Genomic DNA, 15,007 nt, shown 5'->3' on the forward strand with positions numbered 1-15,007 from the left:
CACGCACCCTAATCCATCCCCTCGTTCCCTCTCACTCCACCAAACTATCCAAACGTATCCAGACTCCCCCTGGAAGCAAAGGTACGAATTCGAGGGCGTGACCAGTCCGACCCTCGCATCCCGATCCCGGCTTTGCGATTGGCCCGAGCGGGGGTGTCTGGCGAGCGGTGATAAGAGGCCGGCGACGGGATGTGTGATGCTGATATCGCGAATTATTATTCCGGTCATTTCCGCCCGAGGCTGTGAAAGCCTCTTGCCTCTGGGTGCCGCAGAAAAACCGTTTGTGTTGGTGGTAGTGATTGACTCTTGAGGTAATTGAAAGTTAAGCTGGGGGGTTTGTGGTCGTGAGGGGTAGAAGTAGGAAACATATTCGGTAGGTGTTTGTGTGGGTTGTTTGGTTTGGAAGTGGTATATAGGATTGGTGAAGGAAAAGATGGTAAGAAGTGTTGTATAATTAATTTTAATATTAAAAATGTATTTGTTATTCTAATTAGATGCCCTAAATCTAAAAAAATACATACAGCATTACGTGGGTTTACATATCTTTTGGGTATAAACGTATGACACCTTCATAGATCGATAGAGTAAATCCATGACAACTTGAAATGGTCTCAATCATAAAACCTTTCGGAGAGGTCCAACAATTATTCAAGAGATTATTTTCAAAAACAATTTTCAAATTACTTCAAGGGTTTCATAATTTTACTTCAATTTGGTGAATATCAGTTAAATCACTTATGGACGATTTAAACGAAGCCATTTGTAAAAAACAATTCACTAAGCCAATCCAACATTCGCATCGTAAAAAATAGAGAGTAGTCCATACGAATGGACATTTAGAACGATTTTCCGACACCATTAAATTGTCTCACTGCTGGCACATCACCAATATTTTTAGCTTTAACATTGTATTGGATTAGTGGAATATTTTCAAAATTGATCTGATATAAATGGTCCATTAAGGGTGATTTGTCAATGCCTTCCTTAGTCTAGGAGGCAGTGAAGATTTTCGGTACTTATTTTCCCAGTCGGCAGACTGAAAATACAGATAGAATTATTCGGTATCTTATTTTAAGCAAATTTCATATACAGGGTGCGTCTCAAAAGTTGCTCACCCCTTTTTTATTTTTTCAGATAAAAAAAAACGAGACTTGGTATGGTAGTGTATGACCTAAATTAGGATTGATTGATGCATTCAATTGTTTTTGGTCACTTCCTGTTTCACAGGAAATGACTAAAACTTTTGATTTTTAAATGGCACCCTTGGTATTTTCTTACTTTATTTGATAGAAAATGACATTCTGAATAGAATGACATATCATATGTCAACTTTTGACATTCTCACTTAAGAAAAAATCGTATTTTAAATTTCAATCTAGAGTGCTATACCTATGTTAAAAACACTAATTTTTATTGAAGAGGCCTTGGGAAAATAGATTTGATCGCCTAATATTTTTAGTGTCTTTTACTGACTTGTTAAAAGATGCACAAATCGTATTTTCAATCATAACTTAATTTTGTCAAATGGAACGAGGGTGGCTCATTAGCATATTTGGAAAAAGCATTTTTTACGAATAATTTGATCCACATATTTGGTATTTCGAGTCAAAAATTTTTGTTAGGAACCTCATGTTATAATTTTAAATAAACCATATGCGAAAATGTCAAAAGTTGACATATGATATGCCATTCTATTCAGAGTGACATTTTCTATTGAATAAAGTAAAAACATATACCGGGAGTATCATTTAAAAATCAAAAGTTGTGGTTATTTCCGGTGAAACAGGAAGTGACCAAAAACAATTGAATACGTCAATCAATCCTAATTTATGTTAAATACTAACATACCAAATCTCGTTTTTCTATCCGAAAAAATAAAAAAGTTATAGGTGTGAGCCACTTTTGAGACGCACCCGGTATATGTAGAGGTATATTCTGATGGGTTGGAGCGGAAAATGCGTTAGAAAGTACAAATATATTGCACTTATTAAGTACTTATTAAAGTACACATTCAGCGCTACGACATATCAAGAAATAAGCAAAATCGATTTTCCAAAATGTTGTCAAGAGAATTCTGTCGATTTTATCAAAAACCGAAATCTCTCAGATCGCAACTAAAATAAACCCACTGATAGTTCATATTATGTAGAATTGAATGCTGAAAACCGTTTTCCGATATCTGTAACAGATTTCGAGTTATTTGAGAAAATCTACAAAAGAAATATATTTTTCTGTTTTTCGAAACATTTAACACCAAATATCTCTGGAACAAAAGGTGTGAATCTCAAAAACGATACCGTTTTACGTAAAGTACACATTCAGCGCTACGACATATCAAGAAATAAGCGATAAAAATAGTTCTATTATTGAGAGATGTTGTGCAGTTAAGAAAAAAAAATAGTCTGGCTCATGTGGAACATCTCGAAAGCCTTGCCAGACTCGTCCAACGCTCGTCAGGCGCGCTAAATTCGACATGTTTAATTCCACAGGTGATTGTTGTTATCTCTACATGTTTTTACTTTTCATAATTTATGATAAGAAAAGTATTGGTTTAGGGCGAAATTTGACTATGACCAAAAGCACTTTTCTTAACGTTTTGACCCCAGGAATCCAAAAAACAAGGTTTCCGTCAGTCCGTCATCAAAAAACTTCATTCGCCAATAACTTTGTTATTATCAAAGATATAAGAAAGCTGTATTAATATATGTCCAATATTTGTGGTAGGACATTTAATTCTCTACAGAATCGATCTCTTCACTTTATTTTGTATCTCCCTTAGTTTTTGAGTTATAGCAACAAAAAAATCTGGTCAAGGTGGCTTGTCCTAAACTTCTAATCATATGAATGTGTTTAGATCTAAAGCGATTTTTGAAATTAAGAGTAATGTGTGTGTTTCTGGATTTTGCTATATTGAAAATCACGAAATTGCAGAGTGTCAACAATTTTCGTATCACAACCTCTTAGTGATCAAACACAATCTCTTTGTGATCAGACACATTTTTCCGTAGCAACTGTTAAAATTGCCTTATATTTATCAAAAATAGTAGATAAAATAGTACTTTAACCGCAAAGGCAGATTAAATGATACTTTAACAACGAGGATAGGTTAAAAACTTTATTTCGTCTCGCACGTTTTTTAATTGCTTCCATTTTTTTAAATTTTTGTATTCCTTTTCATAAGTTATTAGGAATTTAAATGGAAGTAGTTTGGATATGGCGTTTGTCGCCTCAGCCTGAATATCTGTTGGTAATTTACTTATTTCGTTTTGAGCCATTTCTGGCTCCAGTTCAATCAGCAATCGACACGAAAGAGAATTGAAAAATATTGACTCAAAACTGACAACTAAAGAGACAGCTGGGGACAGCTGGAGACAGCTTTATTTTTTTGTCAAATTACATAGAAACCAACGCCAACCCAGCACAATATTTTTTCTACTCGTAATAAATCCCTTGAAATAATAATTTCTCAATATTTTTTAAAACGTAACTTGCTATGGAAAAAAATATTATTTTATACACGACGAAAAATTGCATTATCGTCTCCCGAAATTAATTCAGTCGCGATTTCATCGCTCGTGAATTAATCTTTTCGGTCGACGATAAAATGCCATTTTATCGTCTTGTATAAAAAATAACTATTTCTTTTAACAAAAAAGTAGATTAAAAGTTTTTTTTATACAAGTACATCCCTTCAAAACACTCACTGAACGTTTTAATAAAAGTTGTATATCGTTAGTCTAAAAGAGCGCAATACACTCTACTATAGTCTAAAAAATGAATAACTTTGAATTTTGACCGTTATTTTTTACCAACATGGCAAATATAAAACCCCTCTGTCAAAAAAGTTACTGATATTCTTTAAACTGAGTGCCTGAACGAATCAGATAGGTAACTCTTTTTACTTTCGTGAAATAGAAAAGGAAAATAATAAAACAAGTGACAGTTCTTCCTTTTCTTGCAAAAATCAACACAAAATGTCATAATTGCCAAAAGTAAAATGTCGTCAGCTTTTGACATTTCTAAATATCACACCAATGCCGTCTCTAATAGAACAGCCTCGGAGCGAGATTGATGACGTCAGGCTGGTTAGATACTACGGAGTAATAAATATGTTGTAGAATACATGGAAAACATGTATTCATGATACATTGTTATTGATACATGTTCATTCATAAACATTGTATTTTAAAAATGATATAGTTTTCATGAAATATACATAATATACAGTTAATAAATACAATACATATACCTATTTATAGTAATAAATACTTTGGCAAATAAACTATGAACCACACAAAGGCAGCAAATGTTTTAAAATATACAAATAATGAATAGGTACATCAGATAATGGATAAAATGTAAAATATATTTTAAATTTTGGGGTTTGAAAATCGATCTAATTTAACAAAAAACATCCAATACCTACTAATAGTGATGTATTGTTATTTGCATTCACAAAATTTATATGTATATTTTGCAAGTATCAATGTTCGAAACATTTTATTTGCAAATAATACAATATCATAGAAAAAAAAGGCGTCAGCGATGGCTATGAAATAAAGATCGCTGTCATTTTATATGTAAAATTATTCTAAAATCTTTGATTTTCTTGGGATTTAGGTTCGGGAAAAACGCTGATTAAGTTTTCATTTGGTTTTCATTATTTTTATTTGGTTTAAAAAAAAACGTTTCGGATAACATTATAGCCTTCATCAGTGTTGTGTCATATGAAAAAAATAGTGTCGAATATAATCCAAAAAATTACATATAAAATATTCACACCACACACCACATAATGTTTACTACAATTAATAAACTAATATAAACTTGTCAAAAGATGACCACATATTTTTTTAAATTATTATTCTTAACACTAAAATTATCTACATTGACTATGGAGTGCGATTTCAGCTATAGTCAAGTGAGGCTGTTCTATTAGAGACGGCATTGCGTCAGCAGGGCCGCAAGTTGCTAACCTAATAAAATTAACACTAGAAAAGCCCGCGGGAACTGTCAAATTCAAAGTTATTCGCTTCACAGACTATACTGAGCTTTTCCCGCGCATATATCGTGTCACAGGAAAAAATGGAGTGGCAACATTTTAAGGGATGTAATGGACCAGTTTTTTACTATAGAAATAGACCAGTTGGAGATTGATTTCTCCAACTTTACGTTTTCGAATTTTGGCTAGGTTTTTGGGTCAAATACTCATATGTGCGCTGCTAAATATTAGATATAAAAGATTAAAAATAATATAATAATTGATTTAATAATTTTTAGATTCTTTGATTTACTAAAAAATGATAGTTAATCGTACTGAGCTATAGAGTAATATATTTTATACATAGCATATTGTTTTGAAACTATTATGTATTTTTTATTTCAGCCTCTGATAACGAGGTCTCCGGAAATTCATATGGAATGGAGTATCGACGGAGATAACGACTTCAACAGAGAAGCCTCTCCAAACAGTTGCAGAGCAATTGTTTCCAGTCATGAGGCAGATTCTTTCTCAGATGAAGACGATTTTTCAGACGAATTGTCTCTGATCGATAGCGATGAAGAAAAACGACTGGATTTAAGTCGATTCTCGGTCCAGGTAAATAGATGAATTCGACAACTATTCCGACGGCGTTTTTCCCTAATATTTTACTTGTTTTCTAACATAGGCTCCCAAAGAACTGCAAGGTAGGGGATTTGTAAAGAAAATTTTCACGAACACACGAGAGAGATGGAGACAGCAAAATGTGAGCGGTGCTTTCGCCGAGTTAAGAAAACTTGTTCCAACGCATCCTCCGGACAAGAAGTTGTCAAAGAATGAGATTCTACGCATGGCAATAAGGTAATATAAGTAAATATATGTTAAAGTAAAAGCCAGAAAGCAGTGAATGTTAAGAATTGTCTGTAAAAGCTACATTCACTGATTTGCGAACACTAAACCAGTAGAAGTTTTGAAACAAAGTTTTACTAGTAAATGTTAACATTCACTGGATCTTACGAGTGAGTGCTAGTATTTAAATTCGTTTTATTTTTTGACAAGCTTCTAGCGGCTGCCGGTAACTTAGTATCCGGGAAATACGACCGGAGTCTATAGATACAGCATCTGACTGAAAATTTGACATGGTGCATTCGATTCTAAAATCAAGACATTTAAAGCAATCAAATTCGTATTAAAATAAAAAATAGATAATTACGAGAAAAAGGTTGAAACGAAAGAAATCTAAACTTATTCCTGCAATTTTGTTTCGATGATTTGGTCAGAAGTGGAAGAGTCAGTTACGCGGTAGCGGCTAGAGGCTGATGCTTTTTGAGTTTAAATATAAGGGCAAATCTTTTAATTTTGGTGCTTTTGTTTCGTTATCGTCTCTTTGTAATTTAAAAATAAGTGGATGCTTAATATGAAGCTATATATCATATTATAGCTTAAATATGAAGGTGAATTCTTTTAAACATTTTCCCATAATTTTATCCTGTAAATTTTCAAAAATCGCATTAAAGTGCTGAGGACCGTTACTTAGAAACCTTAGAGCAGGGTTTCTTAAACTTTTTGCAGTCACGGACCACTTTCGCAATTTGTACAATTCCACGGACCCTTATCAGAAATAAAGAGGAAAATAAAAAAAGCCTTATTTACATAAAAAGAAAACGATTATTAGTAGATTTATTACACGTACATTAGTAAATTAGTGTGTAGGATGCTGCTGTTTAGCCTCAATGAGAACGTTAATTTTTTGGTTTTATTGAGACCAGAACCGAGAATCCTGCCTCGCAAAGGTACGTAGTAGCAAATGGTATCAGAACGGCTATACTCTCGCTTGACAAGAAGAGGGTAAGCTTGACTTAAAGAACACCAAAACTCGCCAAGATCTATTGCATGAAATTCAACTTTCAAAACTTCTTTTGATCTCATGTCAATTAAGTCATCTTTAATGAGATCTTCATCGCTGATATTATCCGCGTCGATTATAAATGGACCCCGCACCCACGTAATGCGGACTCCTGATACATATGGGGTCCCCTAAGGGGTCCGTGGACCACACTTTAAGTAACCCTGCCTTAGAGCAACACTTATTTCAAAAACAATTTATAACATTTTTTTAGCCCTTATTTTACTTTTTTAGGGGATGAATTGCCAAGAAATGTTTTTAAGTACTGAATTACATCATCTTACAAACCCTTCTACGAAATTTCATACTTACTAAGAGAACCATTTTTTTACACAACTCTCCCAATTTCCCACTCTGTGGGTATTAATTTTCAAAAATCGTTCTTAGTGTTCAATTAAGTCACTTAAGACTTCTCGAACCGATTTAAACAAATTGACAGACACTCAACACTTTCATTTTGAAAAATCGCTAATTTGAGCCCAATTACGTTTCACAAGGAACCTCGGTGCAAAATTTCATACTCCTAGAACAGATTTCAATTTTTTTAAACAAACTTTCATCCTTAATTGTAGGTTCACCCTTTTATTACAATTAAGGGTGAAAGGTATTATTGTACCTCTTTAGGATACAAATTTCCAAAAATCGCTTCTTAGTGTTCAATTCTGTGCAAAATTTTGTACTCCTAAACCAGATTTTAACGAATTTTTTACACAAACTTTTATCCCTAATTTCACTTTCTTAAGGGTTGAATGTCCCATAATTGTTTTTAGTGTTCACTTACGTCACTCAAGGCACCACTGTGTGTATGTGTGTCTTCAGTAGCACTATATACAAATAGCACTATTACAAATAGCACTAAAAACGCATAAAAAGACAGCTGAAAAATGACAATCGATAATAATTTAGACGAGGTCAAGCCCTAGCAGCCGTCATTTATTTAGCCAGTTTTGTAATGGCGCTTACTACCAGTTGGCCTTAGGAAGATTGTAATTTATTTTCATATTCAGTAAAACTGATTTTTGAATGGTGTAGTTTAATTAATTATTTAATTTTTTTTAGATTTGTGGGTCTGGAAATGTTCTATCCTTTTTTAACCTTTCTATCATAACAAGTTTTATGTCAATTTTTAGTTCGACGTTTAGAATTTGACCCCGCCAAAATTTTTATCGATTATTCCACGTCTTTGACGCCATTTTTTTTTCTTTTGTATGGTATCTATTTGGGCAAAATAGCAAAATTAACTTTTAATAATTAATTTCAGATATATTCGACTTTTAACTAACGTTCTGGAATGGCAGCAGACCAATTCGACCACCATCCAAGTAAACATAAAATGCGAAGACCTTCAAACTGTCACCAGACATAGTACAGCTTTGTCCGTAAACCATATTAGTCGAAGTAGAATCAGATGCCGAAGAAATGTACTTTCCTCACCATCAGTACCGGTTTATGACCGAAACGGAAACAATTTACTGATGATAGCTCCTAACAACCATTTGCCGTTAAGAAGAAATGTGCTTCATAATCTTGAGATTCATGGTATTAGGTCGGAAAATAGGGTTAGAAATGATAAAGATGCGGAAAATGAAAATAACTCAGATAAAAGTAAAGAGAACTAGATCTGAATGTGCATTTAAATGGATGGATTTTATTATGAGTAACCATATTTGAATAAAAAACAAACCATCGCATATTTATTTACAATTCTTACATTTAGTGTTATTAAAATGTACAAGGTTTTCAATGCGTCGCACAGTGGTCATTTTAATTAATCTAGGAATTAATAATTACATTTTGACTATCAAACTGATTTAGCTGATACCATAGTAATGTCTTTGGCTGATACACTTTGCGGTTAAAGTTCATCAAACAAGTAGACCATACTAATAGGTATGGTAGGCTATTAAGATCGGCAAAAAAAAAGTTTTTTTAATTTCACTCAAAATGAGTTATTTGGGTCATAAATGACCTAAATACCAAATATTTTCATGGTATCTGTCTGTCTGTCTGTCCGTCTGTAACACGATAACTCAAAAACCGCTAAACCGATTTTCACCAAATTTGGCACAAAAATACTATGGCACCCGAGAATCTGGCCATTAGTTTTTGGTGGGGGTGGGGGGTTGGTAAGAGGGTATGGGAGGGGGTTAAGAATTTTAAAAAATCGTAACTCCAAAATTACAGTAGCTAGCGAAACGCGGTTGTAGCATTAGAAGTTATTAAAAAATGATGGAATGTTTATTTATAAGAATTTTCTTTCGGAAAAAATATTAAAACAACTAATACTATGCGACGGAGCTGTTCGCCGGTGAGCAATGGGTCGTAAGCTAGTGAAAATTAAATTATGATACTTACGTCTTTATAATATACTGGGCGCCACTCAGTTTTCCATTTACTTTCGAAAACTTCTAAGTTGAGAACTGAGAAATCAACTCAGAATATAGGTATTACTTATTTTAGGAATTACACAAATGAAACGCTGAGACAAACTAAAGCTAAGTATAATTAATAATTAAATGTTAAGTAGAATAAAATAAGACTATGAAAAATTTGATGTTTGAAAATATTTGTTGGTAAATTGTATGTATCAAAATAGATCACTCAAAATGGTAGTTAAATCTGCACGCTTCTGAATATTAATATTTTATTAATTATTCCGCAAAAAGTCTGGCGATCTTGGTACCAAAATGTAGGGACTCTTTATATTAAAAAAAAACCGTACTATGCAGATATCAGAAATATGCATAACATGAATAAAATATTTTAAAGTGACTCTAAAGCAATCAAATATATAATATGCCTGAATGGCTTAATGCATTCAAATGAACTTAAATTAAATAGATATAAAATGAAATGATCTGGCCTTTTTTAATCCGTTCTGGTCACAAGTTGGTTGTGGTGAACTGCTACTGGAACTGGATTGTGATAAAAACGTCTCTGCACAGGCAGGATCAAAAACTTCTGTGGATTCAGGAGATTCCTTCGTTATTCCCGGTGTGAAATTTAGGGACAAAACGTGGCCCAATTTTCAGGTACAAAAAATTATGACACAAACATTATTATGATAACACTATTTTTTCTTGTGACAAAACTTGTAAATTATTATTTGCTAGATTGAATAAAATGACCTCTGTGCGTCGGGCATAATCGTAGCTCCTATAATTTAAAAAACTTAAGAATTTTGTGCTGAATGTAGTGCAAACCTAAAGCATGTACTAGGATGTATTTCAGGAAATATTTTTACTTCTGCAGGGTGGCGCAAAAAAGTGTGAGTGAATCGGAATATTTTTTTTAAATAGAAACTCTGTCAATTATTCCGTATTTTGCTTCTTTTCTGACCACTTTACATAGTCCTAATAAGATATTATTAAATATATTATTAAATACCTACATATATTTTTAGCGTTTAAATAATATAATAATTTTTCTTTTTTAAAAAAGTGCAAATATTTTCAGTCGATAAAAAAAACATATTTTCTCTTTGCCATTTTCCAAATAAGTCCAAAATAAAAAGTTATTTTACTTTGAAAAATTCCTAAAAATAAATTTTTTGCTTAAATTTTGAGAACCACTGGATATTTTCTAGGTTTTTTTTCTTGTAAATTTAAATTACTACCTATGTTGCTATATTAGCAAGAAATTATATTTTTCAACTAAACCCATTTCAAAATTTTTTTCAAAAAATTCCAAATTTTCAATTTTTTTTCGCGGAAAAACTCATAATCGTGTTTCTTTCATAATATTTGGACGTATTTAAGACTCACTTATTACTTTTTTTTCTCTTAATCTAAAATTATAAAAACAAACTTAATTATATATTAGGTCTATGTAAAGCAGGGTTGGCATGATTTAAATCAAATGATTTAAATCATGATTTAAATCAAGTGATTTTTTAAATTTTAATCATGTGATTTAAATCAAAATTTTTTTTTATTGAAACTCTATAATAAAATCAAAAAATAACTATAAAGTTATAAAACTGTGTCCTAGAAGACTAGAAAAAATATTTCGATAACAGATAGTAAATCGAAAAATAATTGTAAATGTTATAAAACTACATAAAAATAATAAAAATATCTATTCATCAATTTAAATGTTGGACCGATTTTTCAAGTAATTTCGTGTGAATCCATTAGACCGCTAAACGCAGGAATTTATTTTAAAATTTATGTATAAGTGACAAAAACTCGCTGTTCGAATACATATCATTCGCAAAGTCTAGTGCCAGAACTAGTTTTTTCCGATATAAAAACTATATCTTCATTCCCGAGAATCTATAATCGTTGTCAGAAAACAAAATGTTTTATATTTTTTTGAAACGGTTGTACGTTTCCAAATTCCTACCGACATTTTGATCTGCAGTAAGCACTATACACTTTGATATTAGATAATATATACTAATTTCATTATCGACTAAGACTATTTCCGAACAATAGGTAGTGTAGTGTTTTATTAAGAGTAAAAATTATACTTTTTTTGACGATGCTATACCTTTGAAGGACCATCGTAAAGCTATTCCGACGTTTCAGGGAGCACAAAAAGTACATTTTTACTCCGAATAGAACATACTATTTTTTTAAAACATTACAAATAAATTTTTAATCAATTTCAAACATTGCAAATAATATGAACAGTAATCGAGCAACAATTTGTACACTCGTTGAATTTGACACTTAATATCAGTTTAATAATATATTTTTGTACTTTTGTGCTTAGGTCTAACAGTGCTTTACTTTTGTGCCTAGGCATTAAAATGACAAAAGTTAATATCTTAGAGATGTTTGAAAAAAAATCCTTTTGATCTGAAGCGAGCGACTTTTTTTGCCGAATATATTGGTGACCGATGTGGAAAAATGACACGCCCCGTAGAATTGTTAATGTTATCGGTATCAGGCAGAGTTATAAAGATTTAGCCATTTAGGATAGGACTTTAATTGGAAATAAGTCCTAGTCATTTGGAAATCCGATTTAAATATTGTTTTGAATTAAAATCAAAAAAATCTGATTTAAATCAAATAAATCTGATTTTTTTGATTTTTTTAAAAAAATCATGATTTTTTCCAACCCTGATGTAAAGTGATATAGAAGGAAGCCAAAAATGAAATAATATATAAAGTATTCTGTTTAAAAAAAGTATTCCCATCCACTCTATTTTTACTCACACTTTTTTGAGCCACCTTAAAGTTAAAATATTTTCCTGAAATAGGCAAAAATAGATCAGAAGTTTAAAGACAATTATTATTATATAAATACATTATCAATATTTTTTTGTTAATGATATTTTTAATATAGATATTTTTTATTAATTTTCCCTTGTTTTGTTGAAATGTATTATATTTATTTTGTTTTTTGTTAACTTTAAAATATAAATAAAAAATAATTTCGGTATATTGTTGTAGTGTATACTTACTTCTAGAAATCTATTATCAATTTTATTATTGTATACTATCCTTATCTATTTATTTCATTTCCCTTTTTAGGAATCTTATTTACCAAAATTCCAAAAATATTAAAACTGTAAAAATTCACATATACACGATTTCTATCAATAATAATAAATAGTACATAGTACGAAGAGAAACAAAATATATTTCAATTCGCACTGTAAAAATATTTACTAACAATAACAATTTAGTAAATATATTTTTTAAAAAATCTTGTTTTTCAAAGCATAATAATAATGTTTAAGGGGAATTTTAGGCCCCCAATTTATACATATTATAGCTTAAGTTTTTATTAGATGAGCGAAGATACTACACTAGAGTTTAAAACTCTTTGCATTAAGTACAAAAGTAAACAATTTTTCCGATAAACAATTGACATTTACAATTTTGTACAGAAAGGTGTTTTTTTCTAAAATGGCGAAGGCGCCAAAATAAAAATTTCACCAAAAAATATTTTTTCAAATATAAATTTTAATAAAATATTCAGGATTTAAATAAATACATGTAAAATATCAGGTATCCTAAATAAAAACAACATTTTATACGAGAAATCAAGTTAAATAAAAAAGTTAATTTTCGAAAAACAACTATCTCGTTTTTTCTGCACCTTAATTTAGACCTTGAATATCTAAATATATTCATTTTAAATTTGTCTATAAACATTAATGTTTACCGCACTAAGTGTAAGATCAATACCCAGTTTTCCTTGAATTGCAAGGAAATAAGAGTAAACTCTGTTAACTGATGAAAGTTACGGAAGTGAACTTCCGCCACAGATATCTCAGTTTGTTTTTTATCACTATCTAAGGTCGATTGTATGTCTATATGAGTTTTCAAGAATAAAACATCGAAAACAAACTCTTAAAAAATAAATGTGCCGGAAAATTATAATATATTTTTAATTTTAGTTTTATGTGTAAAAACAAGACACATTAATGCGTAATGTTTAAGCTAGAAATTACTCTTCTTTTCTAATTTTGTATTCTGGACTCTGTGTGCTCCATAAACACTCATATTTATCATATAAATAAAAACATTTTACAGAATTTTCTTCTGACCACCTACTTCCCGCCATTTTAAAACCACCACTTGAAGTCAAAAGTTAAACAATAGTCAACAGATACTTGAATCAACTCACTTGATCAATTGACATGATTTGTCGAGTTTAGACGGTCATATTGCATTCATACGAATTGAATTTAAGTGACTTGATCAATTAACGTAAACGCGCCTTTATTCTCTGGAGATAAAAGATAAATGTACCCATATCGATATTTAAATTTATTAATAGCCATCTCTATACACCGTTGACAGGTATCAAAACATGGTCCATTGCAGACCTTGTTTACCTTGTACGCCAATCAGATTCGGTATTACAGAATGCCTTTCAATGGGTGTAAATAATCACGATAGCTCTGTAGTACGCTGGCTCACCTGTAATACACATAGGCGTACTGCTATAAAGAACAAAATAATTTTGTGTGTGATTGTAGTATTTTTACTTTTAGATAATAACTTATAGAAATAATTGTAATTGTAAAATAGATAAAAAAAACATTAATTGCTGTCATCATTAAATTTGTGTTTCTAAAATCTCTTTTTTATTACAGTTTTTTGACTTATATTTGAAAGTCAACAATAAATTTTGTTAAATATCTGTAAATTACTATTTAATTCATTATATATTGGTTAAACATTCCAACTATATCAAAGAACATATAAATACCTTCCAAACTTGTTGTAAATTAAATGTTAATTACCGATTATTTTCGGATTAACGACCGTATCCATTTAGAATAACATCGTATAATACAAAATAACTTAAGTTACCTTAAAAATTGATTGGAAGAAACAAAGGTTTGCTCAGCATGTAAAAGGCCATACCATAACGTGGTGTACTGATGCTTCCAAAACCTAAACAGGGATAGGAATAATTGGGCCGAAAATTAAATACTTCCAACCAATGGGTACCTACCCCAGCCTCCTTCAGGCAGAAATCTACGCTATCGAAAGATGCGTACAATTTATCTTAGATAGGAACTATTGAAAACTGGAAATATCCATCTTATCCGATAGTCAAGCAGCACTAAAAGCAATTAACTCAGTAACCATCAATTCGAAGTTGGTCAAAGAACGCCTAGAGAAGCTAAACAACTTTGGCAAAGAAAATAAAGTCCTCCTACTCTGGGTGCCAACTCACCGAGTGATAGAAGGCAATGAAAAAGTAAACTAGAAAAAGGGCGAACACTCCACTAACTGGACTAGAAACGTTTTAGCACAGAATATCTAGCTACGCAACAGAAGCCTCGTTACATGTATAAAATTGTAGGTAGCAAAAGGAGACAGGCTTTAAAAGTCTGTCTCCAAATCAGATATTTTGATGTGGTAGTTTCGCTACTACATAATAGAGGGCAATAAATTTAAAAGAAAACAGTTTTCTACAAACAAAATTTAAATTAATGTACCAAATTTCCAGATTGTTACATTTGTCGTATTTATTACACTTTTTTACATATGTAGCATACGTAACAATATTAGAAAAATACCATATCAATTTGTCATTTTTACAATTTTATTGAGTATAATTTGAGTTATGCAGAAATAAATTTTTTTAGCACAGATACCAGTTTGTGAAAATATTAATTCTACCCATTACAATCGTGTAAGGGCAGGCAT

The 15,007-nt window shown here is 31.2% G+C and overlaps 1 protein-coding gene across 1 annotated transcript; it reads left to right on the forward strand.

Annotated features, from left to right (window-relative positions):
• The first annotated feature begins 248 nt into the window (after nt 1-248).
• On the forward strand, nt 249-8,829 carry LOC115889763. Its single transcript, XM_030909835.1, has 4 exons — nt 249-436; nt 5,387-5,599; nt 5,670-5,842; nt 8,149-8,829. The coding sequence occupies exons 1-4, from the start codon at nt 434-436 to the stop codon at nt 8,504-8,506; spliced, it is 747 nt and encodes a 248-aa protein (XP_030765695.1). The 5' UTR covers nt 249-433; the 3' UTR covers nt 8,507-8,829.
• Nucleotides 8,830-15,007: the final 6,178 nt, after the last annotated feature.

Source organism: Sitophilus oryzae, unplaced genomic scaffold (assembly GCF_002938485.1).
Source record: "Sitophilus oryzae breed Bouriz unplaced genomic scaffold, Soryzae_2.0 scaffold_847_pilon_pilon, whole genome shotgun sequence".
NCBI lineage: Eukaryota > Metazoa > Arthropoda > Insecta > Coleoptera > Curculionidae > Sitophilus > Sitophilus oryzae.